The 19724-nt window shown below is 41.3% G+C and overlaps 1 protein-coding gene across 1 annotated transcript in view; it reads right to left on the bottom strand.

Annotated features, from left to right (window-relative positions):
* The window catches only part of TEX26 (testis expressed 26), a 31299-nt gene extending 17054 nt beyond the window's left edge, over window positions 1-14245 (bottom strand). Inside the window, exons 1-3 of the mRNA XM_041767444.1 lie at window positions 14185-14245; window positions 8193-8274; window positions 3258-3423 (exon numbers count right to left, since the gene is read on the bottom strand). Of these exons, the coding sequence (XP_041623378.1) occupies window positions 3258-3423; window positions 8193-8274; window positions 14185-14245 (309 nt within the window). The remainder of the gene's footprint in view (window positions 1-3257; window positions 3424-8192; window positions 8275-14184) is intronic.
* Window positions 14246-19724: the final 5479 nt, after the last annotated feature.

The raw sequence follows: 19724 nt of genomic DNA, 5'->3' as shown, positions 1-19724 counted from the left end.
GGCCCATCTCTCTGCTCCCCATCTCACATTTTTTACATCAGAAAATCTTATTTACCTATAAAATATATTTAGAATCCGACCATTTCTCCCAACCATGCCTACCACCCTAGTCTGAGCCATCAGTGTTTATCTCCTGTACTATTGCAATAGCTTCCTAACCAGTATCTCGCCTTCCACCTCTACTCTCTTATACTCTACTCCTGACCAGAGCGATCCTGTTAAAGCATAATCATGCAACCCCTCTTCTCAAAATCCTGCAGTGGCTCCTCATATCTTTCAAAATAATAGTCACAGTCCATACAATGGCCTATAGTGCTCTACATGATTTATTCCCCCCACTTCGGCACACATCTATCCCTCACCCCCTCCCAACCCTCCTCCTCTTTGTTTTCTGTTCTCACCTCCTCCTCCTTCTCACTGAACTCCAGCTACCAGAACTTCCTTGCAATTCCTTAAACATAGGACACACTTCTGCCTAAAGGCTTTGCCTTTGAAAGGATGAGAAGTTCTCACCAGAAATATCAGCATGGCTTTCTCTCTCGCCTCCTTCAAATCTTAGTTTGAAGGTCACCATCTAAATGACTCCTCCCTAAATTATCCCACATAAAATTGCAGACCCTTACCCCATCCACTCCACTCTGGATCCCCCTTTCCCTGATCATTTTTCCCCCATAAAACTAACACTTTCTAACCTTTTATGGCACATTAAAGTTTGCCTGTGTGTTTTATTTATTATCAGTTGTCTGTCTCCCCCTACAAACGTGTAAGCTCCACAAAGATAAGGGTTTTTTCCTGTTTTGTTCACTGCTACATCCCCAGGCTCAGAAGAGGGCCTGGCACATGCTGGGCACTCAATAAATATTGGCTGCTTAAACAAGTAAATAAAAAGGTAGTACAGATAACCAGCCACTGCCTGAAGGTTTTGCCCTCCCAGAACACTGCTAGGCCCAGGTAAATTGTTTTTTTTTTTTTTTTCTAGTATCCTGAACAGGAATTGCAGTCACCAGTGACCTCTGGTGGGATACTCCATGGATAGCAGAGATAATTTACATGATGATAGATCACTCTATATCTCTTTCCCAGGCATTTCAGATACCACATCCTTCAGGCTTTCCTCTAGGAATGCTCCTTTGTCTCCATTTACTGCTTCCTTCTTCACCCTACACCTCAAACCTACGGATTCCCCAGGACTTCATCAGGCACACATCTTTATCCTCTACATGCTCTCCCTGGTAGTGCTAGTCTTCTGAGGGCCCTCCTATATATGTAAGCCTTGCAAGCAAAAGGTGCCAGTGAACAGAAGCAGCTGCAGAGTCCTGTGGTCACTGATTAAACACTGACCCACCTCCAGCCCATTTTCCACCTGACTGTCCACACTGGGATATATCACAATTGCCACCCATATATATCAGCCAGCCCGTTGTTTCCCACCACCCTTTCCTTGAAGGAGCTCCAAACCACTAGTCTACACTTTAACTCCCAGGACAACTGTTCTTTAGAGGCAGATCCTCTCTCTTAGCAAAGAAGGCGCACCTTGCTAGCCTCATCCTAGGTCAGGCCCTGAGCCACAGCCAAAACCATTCAACAAAAACAAATAAGTAGCAGGTAGAGAGGGTGCAGCAGAGTAAACACGGCAGCACACGCTCAACGCAGGTCGAGGGGAAGGGCATTTAGGTGCTGGAGCTGCCGCCACCTGGTGTGTAACCCTCATTGGTTGAAAGTGCACAAGGCAGTCTGCCCCGCTACCACTCATTGGCTGAGAATGCACAGGACGCCCTACCACTCGAGCTCTCATTGGCTGAGAGCCTTCACCAACACCTAAATGGAAAATAAATGCTTTGTGTGTATGTGTGGATATAACACATACATAGTATAATATTGTAACTGACTCCTTTACATAATTTTAAAATCTTAAGGCAAATATTTAAGAGGTAAACTCATTAAAATAAATGGTAGCATGAGGAACCAAATTAAATCGGGTATGTGTTTATGCTCTAATTACTCCCAAGTCTACATCTATAGCTCTCCTCTTCCACACAAACTCCAGACCTACATACTCAACTGCCTGTTGGACATATTTTCAACCAACATGTCTTTAACTGAACTCACATTTCCCCCATGCCCTTTCACACCAAACCTGGTCCTAACCCATGTTCCAGCTCAGCAAACAGCTGCAGCATACACCCAGCCATCCAAGTCAAAAACAGAAACTCCATCCTTCATTCTTTCCTCTTCCTGTCTTTTATTTCTTTTCAGTCACCAAATCCTGCCCATTCTACCACTTAAATGTCTACTGAATGCATCCAGGTGGCTCCATCCCACATGGCACCATACCAAGGGGGTAGCCAAGTAAATGAAACCCTTTACTATAACTGAATATTGCTTTCTATGGTAGGAGAAGGGTATACGGAAGTCAGAGGGAATATTAGTTGCTTCCATCTGGAGGAGAAGGGAATTAGAGATAGCTGCACCTTGAGGAATGTCTGAATTTCCTTGGTGGACAGGAGAAGGGATTCCAGACAGAGTAAACAAAATGACAAAAGACCTGGTAGCTGGAGAACACATAATACCAAACACAAATATTTGTGAGCGCCAGCATTATTGACAATATAGCCAAAAGCTGGAAACAGCCCAAATGTCCACCAATAGATAAATGAAGGAACAAAATGTGGTATACACACACAATAGAATATTCTTCAACCATAAAAGGGAGCCATAAAAAGAAATGAAGTACTGATAGATACTACAATGTGAATGAACATTGAAAGGATTATACTAAGTGAAGAAGCCAGACACGAAAGGTCATATATTGTATGATTCCTCATAAAAAAATATCCAGAATAGGTAATCCATAGAGCTAGAAAGCAGATTGGTAATTATCAGAGGCTAAGGAAGAGGAAAGCTGGATGTAATTTCTTAATGGGTGTGGAGTTTCCTTTTGGGATGATGAAAATGTTTTGGGATGAGATAAAGGTGGTCGTTCCAGAACATTATGAATGTACTAATTGTCAATGAATTCTGTATGTTAAAATGGCTAATGTTTTGCCCCATGAATTTAATTTCAATTTTTAAAAGTCTTTTTAAAATTTTGGAGGATACGGGAGAAGTGGTTACAAATAAATGTGAAAAGGTGGGCAAAAGTAGTATAAGAAGGACCATAAGTATAGATGAAAGAATTGGGGACATATTCAAATTCTCATTCTGTATGGATTACTGATACTGTATTAAATTCAATGGATATGTAGATATTATCTTACTTGACTGGGGTGAAATTTGTGGCTCCTGGTTCTTCTTGAAGTCCCTGTTTTGATCAAATCTTCTTTAGAAGGTGATTTCCAAACATACTCATCATTGTACTGTGTCTGATTGGGAATAGGATCACTAAGGGAATATGTATATCCTAGTCTTCTGATACTTTTTTGGCTATAAGAAAAGACAGTGAAAATCAGAATGAGGGGTTAAATACCAAATCTTACAGCAGTACACATGTCAAATAGTTTTCTTGTTACATTTTTTTTTTTAAGATTGGTTAGTTTAAGACTTTATGCCAGAAATCACTTAACTTCCAGATTCCCTTGAAAAGAAACAATTGTGTCTCTTAGGATGGCTCTTCACAAAAAATATGGGAGACCTAAAATGGAATTTAAAAGAACAACCATCTGAAGTTCATTAATTCACTTAATTTTTTAAAGAGCTTGTACTCTCCTGTATAAACAGTATTTCAATGTAATCAAATACTTGGTGAAGAAATGTTTCTCTCTATGGAAGTATTCCAGTTAATAAAAGGAAGATACATAAGAACTGAGATACCACTGGTTTGCAAGGCCCTAATAAAACCATCCATCCAGGCAATGATCACCAGTTCCTACTCACAGTCCAAGAAGAGAGTCCACCAGCTACTATGTGCCCTGGATGGACATACACAAAACCTATTAAATATTTTTGTCAAAATACCCAACTTGAATCACATGAATTTGGAATATTAGATTACAGGAAATACAGGAAAAGAGAAATATTATTTAAAATATATATGGAAAAAAAATAAATAAATAAAAAATAAAATATATATGGAAATATATGGGAATGAAATATATATGGGAATGAAATCGGAAAAATCCAGAACAATTATCTGTTTCAAGAAAGAAATTCTTAGGGGGAAAAAAGGGGAGAACCTATAGATTAAATGAGGTTAAAAAATATAATGACCAAGTGCAATGTGTAGAATTTATTTGGATTTAATTTCTATCTGACTAATTATTTCTTTTTAATTATGAGACATTAGTGGGAAAGTTGATTGCTGACTGACCATTTGATATTAAGAAACTATTCCTTTTTTAGCTGAGACAGTAGTATTGTTGCATATTTTTAAAGAGTCCTTTTCTTTTAGAGACACATAAAAATAATATTTAGAATTAAAATGATATGATGCCTGGAATTTGCTTCAACATTACCCAGCGGGAAGACTGGGTGGAAGATATATATAAAAAGTGTCCATGTGTTGATTATTGCAGCTGGATAATAGCTAGGGATTCATTGCATATTCTTTTGTGTATGTCTAAAATATTTCATACTGGCTTTTTTTTTAAAGAAGGCTGAGTTGAACTCAGGTACTGTCTATAAGAAACCAAACATCTGGAAAGTGGGATACATCTGGATGATGGACTATTTTACTTGTCATTCAGATGTGTAGGTTCAGCTAAAGTAATCAAAGGGACATGAAGATTTTCCAAAGGCAACACAGTACAAATAAAATCGCTTTAAGGGAATTGATTTTCAGATCTCCACCCCTCAATGTACTCTTTCTTAATGCGCCTCTGCCTGAGAACAAACCTCCAGATCTCCACAGGTGTTTTCTATCCCACACCTTTCACCCTTCTGCACATCATGATAGGATCTGATCTTACATCAGTGCAAGACACCTCTGGGTATAAGCCTCTGAAGTCAAGAAGGTTGCCTCATGAAGAGAAACTTTGTTAGTGGTTCCAAGGAGTTGAACCTTGTAATCCGAATTCCATACCCCTATCTCCTGCTTGCCTTTGGAGGTCTGAGAGGGTGAGGAGGGGTGGGTAAGAGGGAGGGGGATGCCATATTCTAACCAGGGCATGTGGTCTATGTGGGATGTCCTGAATTTAGGTATGCTGTAGAGTGCTATAGCTAAGAGCAATGTCTAGTTTTTCATTTCCTAACAATTACAGAATGTTCAGCTCCCTTTAGGGAGAAGCATCTGAGAAGAGAACAGGGAATATAGAGTGCTTCAAAATGGCCCTTTCCCCCACATATTTAAAATTAAACATTTTTCCAGCTTAAAAAAAAAAATCCCTAGGACATGTCATTCACTAGAAAGAAAAGCATCTCTGAATAGGTAAAGCAGTACAGGGTGGTAATGCTGATTCTTTTGAACACAACCAGAATCTTTTCTGGGACCAGAAAAAGACTACCAGATTCATAAAGACTCACTGGATAAAACTGGTACATAAAAATGTTATTTTTTTCCTTCAGATTTTGTATTCATCATTCAATAAGGTACTTAAGTCTCATTTTTTAACCCAAACATATTATGAAATATTTACTCTAATACAGCCAGTCCTCATTTTATTTTATATTGTAAAATATGTAACAATACATGGAAGTAATATGCTGGCTTGCCAGACCAATTCATTTTCAGCATGTAGAACTTTCTCTTTCATTAAGTGCATAATAAATGTTTGATTTGTATCTATAAGGGAATATAGATGTTACCTGAATCTATTGTGGCAATCATTTCATAATGTATGTAAACCAAACATCATACCATATGCCTTAAACTTATATGTAGTGATGCACGTTAATTATTCCTTAATAAAACTGGGAAAAAATATTAAACAAGTTTCTTCCAAGTGAAAGAGTAACTGATGTAATTTAATAGTCATTTGTTAAGACGTAGCTTTTCAGTATACTTCTCAGAAAATGAGTTAGCAAATAACTCAGTAACTGGATGACATATCATCTAATTATTTGCTTTCAATAAAATCGAAAGAGTACCCAACCAAGTTGTCAGCTGCTCAATCATAAAAATCACCTTGTAATTTTTGGCATATAACTCAGAAAGAGTTCAAAGTCTTGAATGACAATCCCACACTTAACTCCTTTCATTCACAGTTCCTCATGTGAACAAGATTGTTCAACAGTAGCATCTATAAATTGAAAAATAAACACCAGAAGCAGAAAAAAAATTGATGCTGCATGCAGTCTCGTTCCAAAAATAATAACACTTAAAACTGGATACATAAATTAATTTCAAACAGAACAGTCACATTTATCTCATTAAGATACAATTTCAAAAAATTTACTTTCTGTGTTTAGTAATTATTAACATTTGTAATGTATTTATTGCTTTGAGCAATCATGTACTAAAAATAATTGTGATAACTCAATACTTAGGGTCACGTAACATGTTTAAAAATTAATTTCAATTAATATACTAAAAGAATTTCAATGAAGTATAATGGAGTGATCAATAAATTGCTTTCAAACAAAATATATTACAGCAGATTAAAATTCTTTGGAGGAAGTGGAGTGGAATAAGAGAGTTCAAGAAGCAAAGGGAATGAAATAAATGGCCTATTAAAGAAGGTGTGTATTTTTCAAAAAGATCATACCAACTATCAATTTGTTAAAGTGTTTAGATTACCCATTGGCTATATTTTGTTTCTGCTGACTTCATAGTTTCATTTTAAAATGTCAATCTTTTAGGATGGGCTATGCATTTTCTCTCTCACAATTATTTTACAATGAAAACTTTTCTGTGAACTTAAAAAAATATGCGAATTTGAAGACCACTGACCTAGACTCCATTAGGACCCATTTGTTTTTGGAATTTTTCCCAAATGTTTCTTCTTGAGACAACTGTTCCTGACTGGGAAGCTGGCATGATCATTCCCGTCAGATGATAAATCTCCCAGTTAGGGGACATAATGTAACTCAGTGGGATAGACAGTAACTCAGATATCAAGAGTCTTGCAGGCTTGTCATTTCTGAAAGTCTATCAGATATATACTGAGAAAAAAATTAATGAAAAATTCGGAGTAATTTCTTAGTGCTAGTCACTGTACTAGTGCTTTTATTCCATCCTTAGAAAAACCCCTAAGGCAGGGATCATCATTCCCACTTCGCCAACCATAAAACTGAGCCACGGATGGCTTGTAACCTGCTGAAGGTAGCAGCGATCATAGCAGGTAGAGCAGGGGAGCAGAGGGTAAAATCGACTTCTGCCGTACTCTTTAGCCGTGCTCTCGCCCTTACGACATTTGGCTTCTCAATAATTTGGACTTTTTTTTAAAAAGATTTTTTATTTATGTATTCATGAGAAAACGCACAGAGAGACAGACAGATGGAAGAGACATAGGCAAGAGAGAAGCAGGGAGCCCTATGCAGAACTCGATCCCGGCACTCTGGGGTCAGCCCTGAGCAGAAGGCAGATGCTCAACCACTGAGCCATCCAAGCGTCCCAGCAACTTGAACTTTTAAGGTGAAAAGATTCTCTTTGTGGGAAACACTTCACAGAGGAAACACAGGCAGGCAGAAGGCTCTCCATGCTAGTTTCCCACCCACCACAGATGCAATGAACGATGACAGGGCTTTCCTGATCTCACTCTTCCTCACCCACCAATGAGTTTAAAGAGGCGGCTGATGGATAGAAATTCTCAACATTCACAATTCAGGTGGAAATGGAGCTGTTGCAAGCCATTTTAGGAAACAGTAAGTGGAGCAGTGAAGGTAAGGGTGAGTACTGGTGGCCCTCCAGCTTCCAAGACCAATGTTGGTGATGGAAGTGCTAACAATTCTTCATTCAGCCACTTATTCAATTGTCATTGCCTGCCTACTCTATACCAGATAATGGATTTGATTCCTACTCCATGTTCAGGTAGCACAATTCAGTGAACCCATATACTGGCTCTATCATAAAGCATGACCTGCATCAACTTTGTGAAGGATCCACGTGTTCCCTTCCTTAGTTCTCCTTTCAGAGGTCTGGATACTGTCTTAAGAGGGGAAGCCTGTCTGGTGCTTGGAGAAGCACTGTGCACTGTACCTGGGTGCATTTTCATAAGCCTTCTCTGATTACTCTTTGTCTTGGTTTTAGACTCTGAATAATAGAATACAGGTGAACAGTTTAAGGTGTGCACATCAACCTGACATAAATCAAGATCTACCGAATTAGAGCAGGCACCGCTCCTGTCTTGGGCGTGAATGCAGTCCTCATAGTGGTGGCATAGGAATCCCAGATGGCATCACCTGTCAAAAGTACGACAAAACAGTTTGAAATGTGTCAGACCAGAAAAGTTCCATCATATGTTGTTTTAATAATTAAAATAATTTGGAACGCCTGGGTGGCTCAGCGGTTTAGCGTCTGCCTTCCGCCCAGGGCGTGATCCTGGAGTCCCGGGATCGAGTCCCAAATCGGGCTCCCTCAAGGAGCCTGCTTCTCCCTCTGCCAGTGTGTCTGCCTCTCTCTCTCTCTGTGTCTCTCATAAATAAATAAAATGTTTAAAATAATAATAATAATAATAATTAAAATAACTTTTCAAGAGAAAAATATTTCTTGATAATAATTTAAAGTCTAAAGGAATAAAGACCAATTTGCAGCCTCTTGTAGGAAAGAGGAAAGCTCAAGTGAATTATCTAAATAAAAATAGGTCCATTGTTTTTCCTGAGAATTCATACAGGCTATTTTAAAGAGTTCACACAACACATAAAAATATGAAACAGAAAAGTCTGAGGTGCTATCACCTTAAGATGTCCACTATGACTTTAGTGACCAACCTCTCATGTATCATAGTAGATAAACCTATACACACATGAAACAACTTCACATAAAGTTTACATATTCCATTTTATCCCAAGCACCTTTTCTCTCCTTCCTCCCTCAGCTCATCATTACTCCCCTCCCCAACCCCCCCCCCCCACGTTAATAACTGTGCTGGTTTCTTTCCATGCTTAAACAACTGCAGATACAATAATCTAGAGACTTACATATACAAGTATGTTGACATTGGGTTTTAGTTTTCACCATCTTGTTTTACAAAAATGGGCTCATAATTCACGAAGTGTCTTTTCTTCTGTCACTGAACAGGGTCCTATAGGAAAGCCTTCCAACTCATCTGGGGCAGCTCTAATGTGTTTTTCGTCACAATTGCTCATGATTCTGTAGCTTAGGTGAGATTTACATTACGAGAGCGAGTGGGATCCATAAGAGGAGTATAGCTAGAGGAGACCAGTCCAAAGGTCGAAGCCTCTGGCGTGCCAATGTCAAGAGCCTGGGGAAAAGGGGAGTCCGGGGAGGAGACCAAGAAGAGCAGTCAGCAAGGGCAGGGAAACACCAGGGGCATGTGTGACTGGAAGGCCACACGAAGGAGGGGTTTCCAGGAAGCAAGTGGGAGGGATGGCCTATGGCAATGCTGGCCAGGTCCAGGAGGATGAAGACAGAGAAGTAACCATCAGGCACACACTCACAACAGCAGCATTTATCTGCCCAACCTCCCATTGTCCACAGAGGACCACCAAAGTTCTTGCGAGTAAAGATTTTAAATGTAACTGAGTCATTCTCTCATTATTCTTTTCTGGGCCATTAACCTGTTTACATTTCACTACAACCTGGGTTAAAACGGTCCCCTTTCACGTATGAACACTGCCGGCTGGGGGAAAGCACCTCACTGCTAGATACCTGTAGCCACCTCATTGCCTGTGACATTCCTGCTTGTGCATCAAATACAAGTGCTGGAAAATACTTTCCTCAAATATGTCTACAATTTCCAAATAGTCTTAAACTCTATATGCACTGCCCAGCCTATAGGGCCCTGACCAAACATTGAATTTTTGCTGTCTACCCACTTCTTCCTATTTCATCTCCACATCTCCCAACCAGGTCTTGTTTCTGATTTAACAGGCCCTTGGGTGCAGCCTGGCAGCTGGACCTGCTCATCCATGACTGTCTCCCCACGGCCTTTTCACTGGTTGAGATTCACTCCATTAGCTTCCCCAGTCTAACAAAAGTCTAGCCCCTGAATGCTACACTCGGGACCTCTGCTTACACACACTTCGGGGGCCCACGCCCTGATCCCATTCTGTGAGAAATGACATCATGCTCTGATGCCACTGCTTTTAGTGGGAGTCACTTCATGCTTTCAAGCATTTTGTTCCAATGGCAGAATTAAATGTTCTTTGTTCAGAGAATTCCAAGTATGGACAAGTAAGTGGGAAGAAATTGGGAGGCAGTGCTGCTCTTAAAAGAAACCTTCACTTAACCTGATTTGAACCTCGGAATATGTCTCTTACAAGGATCAGGAAGGATCCTCTGCATAGACACCACACATCATTTCAGCCTCTTCTTCCTAAAGCAAAGGATACTAACCCCGTCCAGATCAATGTCCTGTAAGGCCCAAATATGCCTAAAAAACCCTGGCAACACAGCTTCCAGGTAACATCTCCCAATCCATCACATGGACAAGCCAGACTATGGCTTGGGTGTCCCTCCTCTGGATGTCCCTGCCTACGGCCTTTCCCCTTTCTGAGGACAGTCTGGGGGCTGGCAGCTGGCAGCCTCTTTTTGCTGAGATCCTATTCCAGAAGGCATCAGGTGCAGGAGGGGCCATGCCTAGCTGCTTCTAGGATCTGAGACCAGGTGTACCTCCTTCTCCCTAACTCTAACCCACTTGGATGACTAAAATGATTACATGTGCAATTTCCAGTAGTTCTTTCTACAATTTTTTGTTTAATGACTTTTCTTACTAGATGTCAGGTCAGTGTCTATGCTTCATATTTCCATTGACAAAGCTTCTGAAAATAAAATGTTATTTGAATTAATCCTCTTTCAGATGCCTGGGTGGCTCAGTCAGTTAAGCACCTGCCTTCAGTTCAGGTTATGATGCCGCGGTCTTAGGATCAAGCCCTGCGTGGGGCTCCCTGCTCAACGGTGAGTCTACTTGTCCCTCTTCCTCTGCCCCTCCCCACATTTGTACTCTCTCTCTCTCAAATAAATAAATAAATAAATGAATAAATAAATAAATAAAGTCTTTTTAAAAAGTAGAACAAATCCTCTTCATTAACAGAAATAATAACTTAAAAATCTATAATCATAATATTTTAAACATCTATTGCCAGCATGTCCCCCTGCTCCCTTTTGTATTCATTCCTGGTAAGTATCTCAGTGTTTCTCCCTATAACTCTGTGTCCACCTCTCCTAGGATTCTGTCTTCCTATTTCTACCTTCTCTCATTTTCTGTCCATTCTATAGTCAAGTCCTACATCACTCCCATGGATGAACCCCTCTGCTAGGCCTTAGGACATACAGACCCTGTTCTGGACTTAGGGAACTCACAGGTGAGTAGAGGAGATGACAAATATCCAATGAGCACAAGCTTATAGATGTACTGCTGTGCTGTGTGCCATAGGAGATTTCTAAGCAGGGTGTAATTCTTTCTGGTTGGATGAGAGAAAAGACACTGAGGGTGGGTCCAGGAGGTACTTCATAGAATAGGTGGCGTCTGAGCCAGGACTTAAAGTGGGAGTGTGAGGGATGCTTGGGTGGCTCAGCGGTTGAGCGTCTGCCGTTGCCTCAGGTCATCAACCTGGGATCCTGAGATTGAGTCCTGCATTGGGTTTCCTGCAGGGAGCCTGCTTCTCCCTCTGCCTGTGTCTCTCATGAATAAAGAAATAAATAAAATCTTGAAAAAAAAAAGTGGGAGTTTGACAGTAACCACAGGAGGACACAGAGTGAAACATTTTTCAGACAAAGTGCCATGACGTATAAAAGTCTGAGATACAACAAATGGTCCAGGTGAGGAAGGCAGAGGAAGTGGCCAATGACAGGTCAGTGATGCCTGGTTAGCCCTGCTATACCCTTGTGCTTTATCACCCCTGGAGGTATTCACAATTATGAAAACTTATTATGAGGTTTTGAAAATATTATAAAACAGTAGCTAGCATGTGCATATTACATTACACTTTACAAAGTGTTTCCATGTATGGAATTTCATTTTAGCTTCACAACAGCCCAATAGATGGGCAGGTATAAACAGTACCTGATAGTTCTAAGTTTGCCTTGTATTTGGGAGGACTAAAGGGGATGGTAAATTCAAGCATTTTTAGTAGGTTGAAAGGGGACCCAAAAGATAAATCTACATCCAAACCCCAGAGCCTGTGAATGGTACCAAATAAGGGGCCGTTGCAGATACAGTTAAGGATCTTGAGATAAGGAGATCATGCTGGATTATCAGTGGGGCCCAAATGCAATTTCACCCCCCTTAGGAGAGGCAGAGGGAGATTTCACACAGAAGAGCAGGTGTTGTGACCACAGAGACCCAGGCTGCAGTGATGGGCCCCAGGTCAGGAACGCTGACAGCTCCCAGAAGTTGCAAGAGGCAAGGAAGGATCCTGCCCCAGAACTACCGCTGAGAGTGCAGCCACGCCAGCACCTTGATTTTGACCTTTTGGTCCCAGAATGTGAGATAATAAATGTCCTTTGTTTCAAGCCACCAGTTCACGGTTATTTATGATGGTCCTTCAAACTGACACGGCAATTATAAGCCCATATACAATAATAGTTCGATTACTATATAGCAAGTACCCCAGGATAGTCATTGTCAACCTCACCTTATTTTTGGACCAAAGCTGGGCAGTGGCACATCAGTCCCACCTTTTGGAGCATGACATTTCTAGCAGTGGAAGAGAGAGTGGCACTCTATTAGAGCCCCAAGACTAGGCATGGAGAGTCAAACTTCCCCACTAGAAGAGGAACTTTGGGGGCAAAATCAATGAGTCTTACTAATCAAAGTGGGGCATCAGTGTAGCTGCTCTCCTTTTTACCTTGAGGAGCTGGCATCTTCCTAACTGATCCTGCAAAGTCTAGGAGAACAAGGGGTGGAACTTTGTATATATTAGCCCTCTGTGACATCCAAATGAACTATCTGGTAGGCAGTTGGATACTTCGGTATGAAAATGAAGAAGAGAGAGTGTGACATAAGATTAGGAAGCCATTGGCACGTTTCAGAAGACTCGAAGCCCTTGGTAGGACATGGCCACTGCACAGAAGATGTAAATCAAAAAGGATAGATCTTGGAGGACTCACATTCCCCAGACAAGGCAGAGAGGAGACAGTGAAAGGCACCAAGACAGGTGGCTGGAAAGAGAGGAGGAGATTCAAACAGAATGCAGTGGGGAAACCCTGGGGAGGAGGTTCTCCCTATCTCTCTTCTTTGCCTTGTCGTCATACAGAAACAGTGTTTTCAATATTTTTTGTACGAATTAAGTATTTTAATTTTCCATCTTTAATTTACAAAGAGGTAAACAGAATGAAAATATGCATTTCATTCTGGTGGGTCTGCAATTCTAGAGACTTTGCAGTTGAACGGTTCCCACTGCTCTGTAGCCACCACAGAACCACAATTACCCAGCTGGAGGGCTGCGGTGGGTTATTACTGCCATGAGAAAGGCCAGGATGGAGCTGACTACACAGTAATCATGCCACTAGCATCACAGTTAGAATGGCTCTCCCTCCACTAACACAAAAAGCTGACTTTGTAAACCTGCTGCATTTGCATGCAAAATTAGCATTAAAAGCTCTACCTCAGTTAAATACAAAATCACTTTGAAAAAAATCAGCAAAGGTTGGATAGAAGTGGCAGCTGAATGCCTAGTTTCCAGCCTCTGCTACAGCTACGTGGGGGGATGCTACTTCCGCAGATCCGCTTAGGAGCCCCTGCATTCTGCATCTCCAGTTTTCTGGGCTGTTCTCTAAATCCTGGATGGGGATCAGATCTCTGCTGGATCTGCTGTCTTCAGAGCATCTGACCTCTCTGTACCTGGTTTGTCTTTGACCTTGTTCTCCTGGAAATGCACTATTCCCTCCTTTCTCCTATCCCTTCCTAGGCACGTTGCGGGGTGTTTAAAAACACCTGAGCGGTTCAGGGAGAGGTTCTGCAGAAATGCAGCGAAGGGCTGTAAAGGACAAGTCATGAGCACCTCATGCTCTCTGACTCCCAGACTCTCCATGAATTGAGTCCCGCCCATAAGAGGGAGGCAAAGAGCCTTGCAGACCAAAGCAGCCGTTGCTCTAGGGCACCCCCTTCCCAGGAAAAAGCCCGCCGGCCCCCACCCGTCCCCCGCCGCTCCCCCGCCGCTCGCAGCCCGCAGGGTCCGCAGCCTTACTTGGCTGCCTCTTGAAGCGGTCTTGAGAGGCGCTCGCGGCCTCGGGCCCGGGCAATGCCATTCTTGCTCAAAAGAAGCCCTAGCGGTGCCCTCTGCCCCTGCTGGACTGGGTGCTCTGGGCAGCAGCTCGGGGCTGCTTTGTGACGCGTCGCTATGGAGACGCGGGTCGCTCTCCGCAGCTCAGCGGGGGGCCGACAGGTGCGGGAGGCGCCGGCGCGCTCCACCAGGCAGGCTGGAGACCGGGTGCGGAAAGCAGAGTTGTGCTTCCAGGAATATGGATCCTTCCTTCCTTCCGTGTATTCCTGTAGTTCTTGCAACGAGCTTTCCTGTGCATTGTCTTGTATATCTGGGGAGAAGAGCATAAAGACAAGTGTTGAAGAGAAAGTCATATTGTCAGATTTGCAATTGCAAATTTTCATCTGTTCCTAACTTTCAACTTAAGTGACTGTGGGCAGAGTTGTCTAGATCTTTGCATTAAGTAGGAAACAAGAGTGGGCAGGGTTGTGTGTGACACCTTTCCCCTCACCAGGGGAGGTTTCTGGCACAAACCGTTGTGTTTTGTGATTGTCAATTTAATTGTTCAATTCCCACAGACTGAACTGTCTCTCACCGCCCCTCCCCCTCCGCCTCTGAGTGTATCATAGTTTTTCCAGAATGTGGAGGGTTTCTATCTTCGTATTCTTGACAAGAATCTTGGTAGTTTGACACATAGTAGGTGCTTAGTAAAATTGAATGCCTCTAGGCTAGGACATAGCTATTAGCCACTTACCTGCGTGCAAAGAAAAGAGAGGAAGTACTCATTAGAGACGTTGGCAATATATTTAGAAAGCAATTTACAACCATTCCTTCTCTGCAAAGGGGTTATTCCAAAGTAGGACCTAAGGTGAAGGTGTGACATTTTAAAAAAGGAGTTTATCAAAGGTCACAGAATACATATCAAAGTAAGCATCCCACGTGTGTATGCAGGGCATTGCTTAAAAATTAAAAACTAAAGTAGAATTTTCTGAGAGGAGTCCTATCCATATAGTGGAACACATATAATGCATTTTTTGGACTCTCTAATTTTATAGTTATGAATGATAGTGGAACACTTAGAAGGTTTAGAGTTCTGTCAATGTTATTAAAAGGAATGAGTTTAAACGAGGATTTAGTAGTGGCATCTAAATGGGAGAAATAACACCCAATAACAGATTATGGTCTGAAAATGGCAGAGCTCATTAGGATAACATAAGTTAAGAAAAAAAAATTTTTTTAATGAAACAGTGAGTCTTTAGAATGTTGAGAGTGAATTCTTATTAATATCTTATATTTGTCTCTTCTTAGGCAAGCTGAAAAGTTGTGGTCCCACGCACCCAATCGGGAGTTGGGAGATCTCTTTGTACTTTCTACCTGGGGGCCCTTGGGATCAAGCAGATACTTTTCTGAGCCCCAATTTATCTATAAAACGAGTATACCAGTGCCCACCTCACCGGGCTGTAAAGATGAATAATTCTAACAATAATTTATAAATTATAAATCCACATAAACCTAAGGTATTACTCTATTGTCTTATTTATTATTTTTATAGGCTTTCCTTTCTGTTTCACAATGGATTTTTGGTACAAGTCCATTTTATTGTGAGCAGTATAGCACTATTCCTGCCTCTGAATTTGGGTTGCTTGAGGCAACCCCTTTCAATGATTAAGTTGATTTTTTTTCCTTTCTTCTTCCTCTCAACAAACACTGCACTGAAAATGAGCTGCATGATGACATTGAGGGCAATGCCCTGGATATTGATGGGAGCTTGGGGAGCTGGTCCTAGCTCCTCCTAGTGCCTGTGCTGAGTTCTCAAGGATGCCTAAGAGGAAACCAAGAGAGGGAGAGCTGCCACCAGGTGGAGCAAAGGCCCAGGAGGCAGGGAACATGGGATTGCCACACTGGAAAGAGTGAAAGCAGAGCCTAGGAAACTGCAGCAAAAGGCCCTGCAGGCTGTGCTAGGAAGTTGGGCCTCTCCTGAGCAGTGGAGTGGGTTAAAGCAACAGAGTGAAGGGATCAGGTCAGAAGTTTATACAGATCCCAGCCTCTTTTTCCAGGGAAAAGAGAAGCACAGTTATCCATACCACCTACCGGTGAAGGTTAATCATTCAGAAATTAAGACGTCTAGGTTACTAATATATGCCTTTTACAAGGTCTTGAATCGATCATCAAACAATTGAAAGTAGTCATAGTGAACGGGCTAAATGTTAAATGGTCGTCTCCAATTTAAAGTATTATAATAAATTTCTTTCTGTGTACATACTCGCACAAACACATGCATGCTGCAGGGATGTGATGTGAAGGAGTAGCGACAGGTGGGTGGGAGATGGAGGGGACGGCAAGGATAGATCTACCTAGCTTTTGGCTGTGAAGGAGAAGGGAGTCTCCAGCTGGAGGAGAGAGAATGGGTCAGGAGAGGGAGTGGGTCAGGTTAATACCCAAACAAGAGAGAAGTAACCAAGTTCACAGGCCATGGCGGATGAAGCAGGGAGAGAGATGGGGCTTGCCGCCGTGTAAAAAGCTGATGGGACCTACACTTGGAGAAGACAGACATGCTTCTCCTCAAACTGGGCATGCCCACCAACACCTGGGCATCTCGAGAGCATAGATTCTGACTCAACTGGTCTGGAAGGGCCTGAGATTCTCCTTTTCTAACAAGATGCCTACGAGATTCATAAAGTTTGAGATGGACAGATCCAGAGCCTTGTCCTAGGATGAGCAGAATCTGCATCACCCAGATTATTAGAACACAGGCCTGATGACTCAGAGTCTGCAGCTTTAGCAAGACCTCCAAGAGGGTCCTAGACATAATCAAGTTGGCAAAGCTCTGCTCCAGGAACTACCATAGGCCAAGGTGTCTCCTGAATGAGAAGGAATATGAAAAGTTAGTTGATGGGAGAATTCAAAGAGCAAGCCAACAAAGGATGTGTAAAAGATTCAGCAGCAGGAGACTGCTTTCAAGAGCCCTGGAGAGGGCTCATGAGTGGCTCAGTGGTTGAGCATCTGCCTTTGGCTCAGGTTGTGAGCCTGGGGTCCTGGATCCAGTCCCATATCAGGTTCCCCAGAGGGAGCCTGCTTCTCCCCCTGCCTATGTCTCTGCCTCTTTCTGTGCATCTCTCATGAATAAATAAAATCTTTAAAGAAAAAAAAAAAGCCCACGAGAGGCCACAGGTGATCTCCTGTGTACTTTGGATATGGGTGTACTGAATGAAGTTTCTCCAGCTTACTGCATTTGGGCAAAAGTTTTTCTATTACTAAGTGTATGCAGTGCTTTTATTTAATTATCTTCATGTTAAAAAAAAAAAAAAAAGGAACCAAAAAAAGCATGTTGCTTCTTCTCCTTTGTTTTAGCTGATTGATTAATTCATTAAACATTTTCTCAATTTCTGTGATGGAATCTGTATTATTCGGGGTTCTCTAGGGAGACACACAATAGAGTCTGTGTATATGTATGTAGAGGGAGAGTGAGAGGAGAGACTTATTTCATTTTAAGGAGTTGGCTCGCACAGTTGTGTAGCCTGACAAGTCCAAAATCTGCAAAGGAAGCCAGTATGTAGGAGGCCAGGGCAGGATGGACATTGCAGTTCATTTTTGAAGGCCACCTGTGCAGAATCCTCTCTTGCTCAGAGGAAGTCAGTCTTTTGTTCTATTCAGGCCTTCAATTGATCTAAGAGGCCCTCTGACATTGTAGAGGACAGTTCTTCTCTTCTTAAAGCCCACCAATTTAAATATTGGACTCATCCAAAAATACTCTCCTAGAAATACCAAGAGTAATGTTTGGACACCATGGCCCAGACACATTGGTACATAAAATTAGTCATGACGGACCCAGATCTTTTTGAAGTCAACTAATTCATATCTGCCACTCAGAGGGGTTGTTGTTACGTAGTCAAGAATGATTGCCATCCTTTTATTGAAAGCTCAAGAAAAGAAAATTCTACAATGTTCTCTATTGTATTAGGACAGTCCAATCCAATGGGGCAGATTCTAAGTACTGCTTCTAATATGCCACTCACTAAATTTACTTGCATTTTATCCAAACAAAGCCATAGCAGCAAGTTCAGACTGCTGATTCCGTCATAACCTTGTCAATCCAGTACAAATGTCACTTTACTTCTGAGCCAGCTCTGCCCTCCCTGGTTTTTCTGTGTTCCTCTTCTCTGAACTCTTGAGAGGTTAAGTGGGCCAGGCCAGCCATTGGGTAATTACTAATGCTTTACACTGTCTGTTCTTTCAAGTGTATTCAAGTAGTGAATATCAAGTGTGAACACTCCTTTTAAATCTGTTATACCAGCATTTACCCATCCAAATGAATGTTCTCTTCTTCAAAGTAATAATTTATTCTAATGACACTGCCATTGCTTAAAGCATTTTCGAAATTCTTTAAAAACTCCCTTCAGAACTAGATGCATATTCTTTTGAATTTCTTAAATAGGGGCATAACTTGGCTCTTTGAAGATAGATTGGGAATTTGAAACAGTAAAATGACATTCACATTCGAGCTGATAATTAAGGTAGGCAATCAAGTTGGGCAATGTTATCCTTTAGCCAAAAATCAAACTATAACCATGAGGTAATGAGAAAAAAAAAATCTCCTCATTCTATAGATGTCTGGATTTGCATTCTTGTTGGAATAAATTAATAGCCTCCAAGGTGACTCTTGTACTGAGGGCTTCAATAAATCAATCACTTGAATAAATCAATCCTCATATATTGGTTTTAAAACTAAGTTTTATAGTTTGTTATTAATTTTACATCCAAAACTGTATCCTAAGTGTTTTAGATGTTCTCTTTTTGGAACTTCTCTCCTAGCACTCATTTTATAATTATTCTTAGCTTGCACACCTATCTTCTAAGACTAGATGCTCCTTGAAAGCAGGGGCCATACTTTAAATATCTTTCTGTTCCAGACCCACCTGAGTGCACTGCACAGAGCAGGCACTCAATCATTCTGCTGAATGAGTTGAATGAATGGATGAACTGAATAAATGAATGAATTGTTTAGATCATTGTTGTCCCATAGATTTGCATGGATCTTCAATCTTCAAAATATCTGAATTGGGCTGCAATTATACCCAGATTGAAGCCTCCTTTACCCAGAAAGATCTGTCCCCATATACTTTTCACCAATTTTAAAGATTGCTCAGTATCACTTCCTTGTGACACATGTTAACAAATACATCAGCACAGTGTATATTCCCTTAGAAGCAGTTCATAAAACTGCTGAGTGAATACTGAATGAGTGAATGTATTCAGTGAAAATTGCTTTTAATTCAATGAAAAAAAGTTTTTAATTATGAAAGTAACCTTCCAGATCTTTAGTCCATTCCGGAGTGATTACTGACATTTTTTCCTCAGTTCAACTACTTTCAAAAAAATCTTCTTTGTGATCAGAGTCTCTATTTCCTTGGGGAAGCATTTAATATTTGATATCCACCTAAGGTTTGTTTGCACTGTTATAAAACTTATTTTATTGTGAATACCTTTCATTTTGCACTAAGTTGAATAACAAATGCTTAGCCTCT

Source organism: Vulpes lagopus, chromosome 8 (genome assembly GCF_018345385.1).
Source record: "Vulpes lagopus strain Blue_001 chromosome 8, ASM1834538v1, whole genome shotgun sequence".
NCBI classification, from domain to species: domain Eukaryota; kingdom Metazoa; phylum Chordata; class Mammalia; order Carnivora; family Canidae; genus Vulpes; species Vulpes lagopus.
The sequence above is the reverse complement of the archived record's forward strand: the minus strand, read 5'-3'. Positions and strand labels throughout refer to the sequence as shown.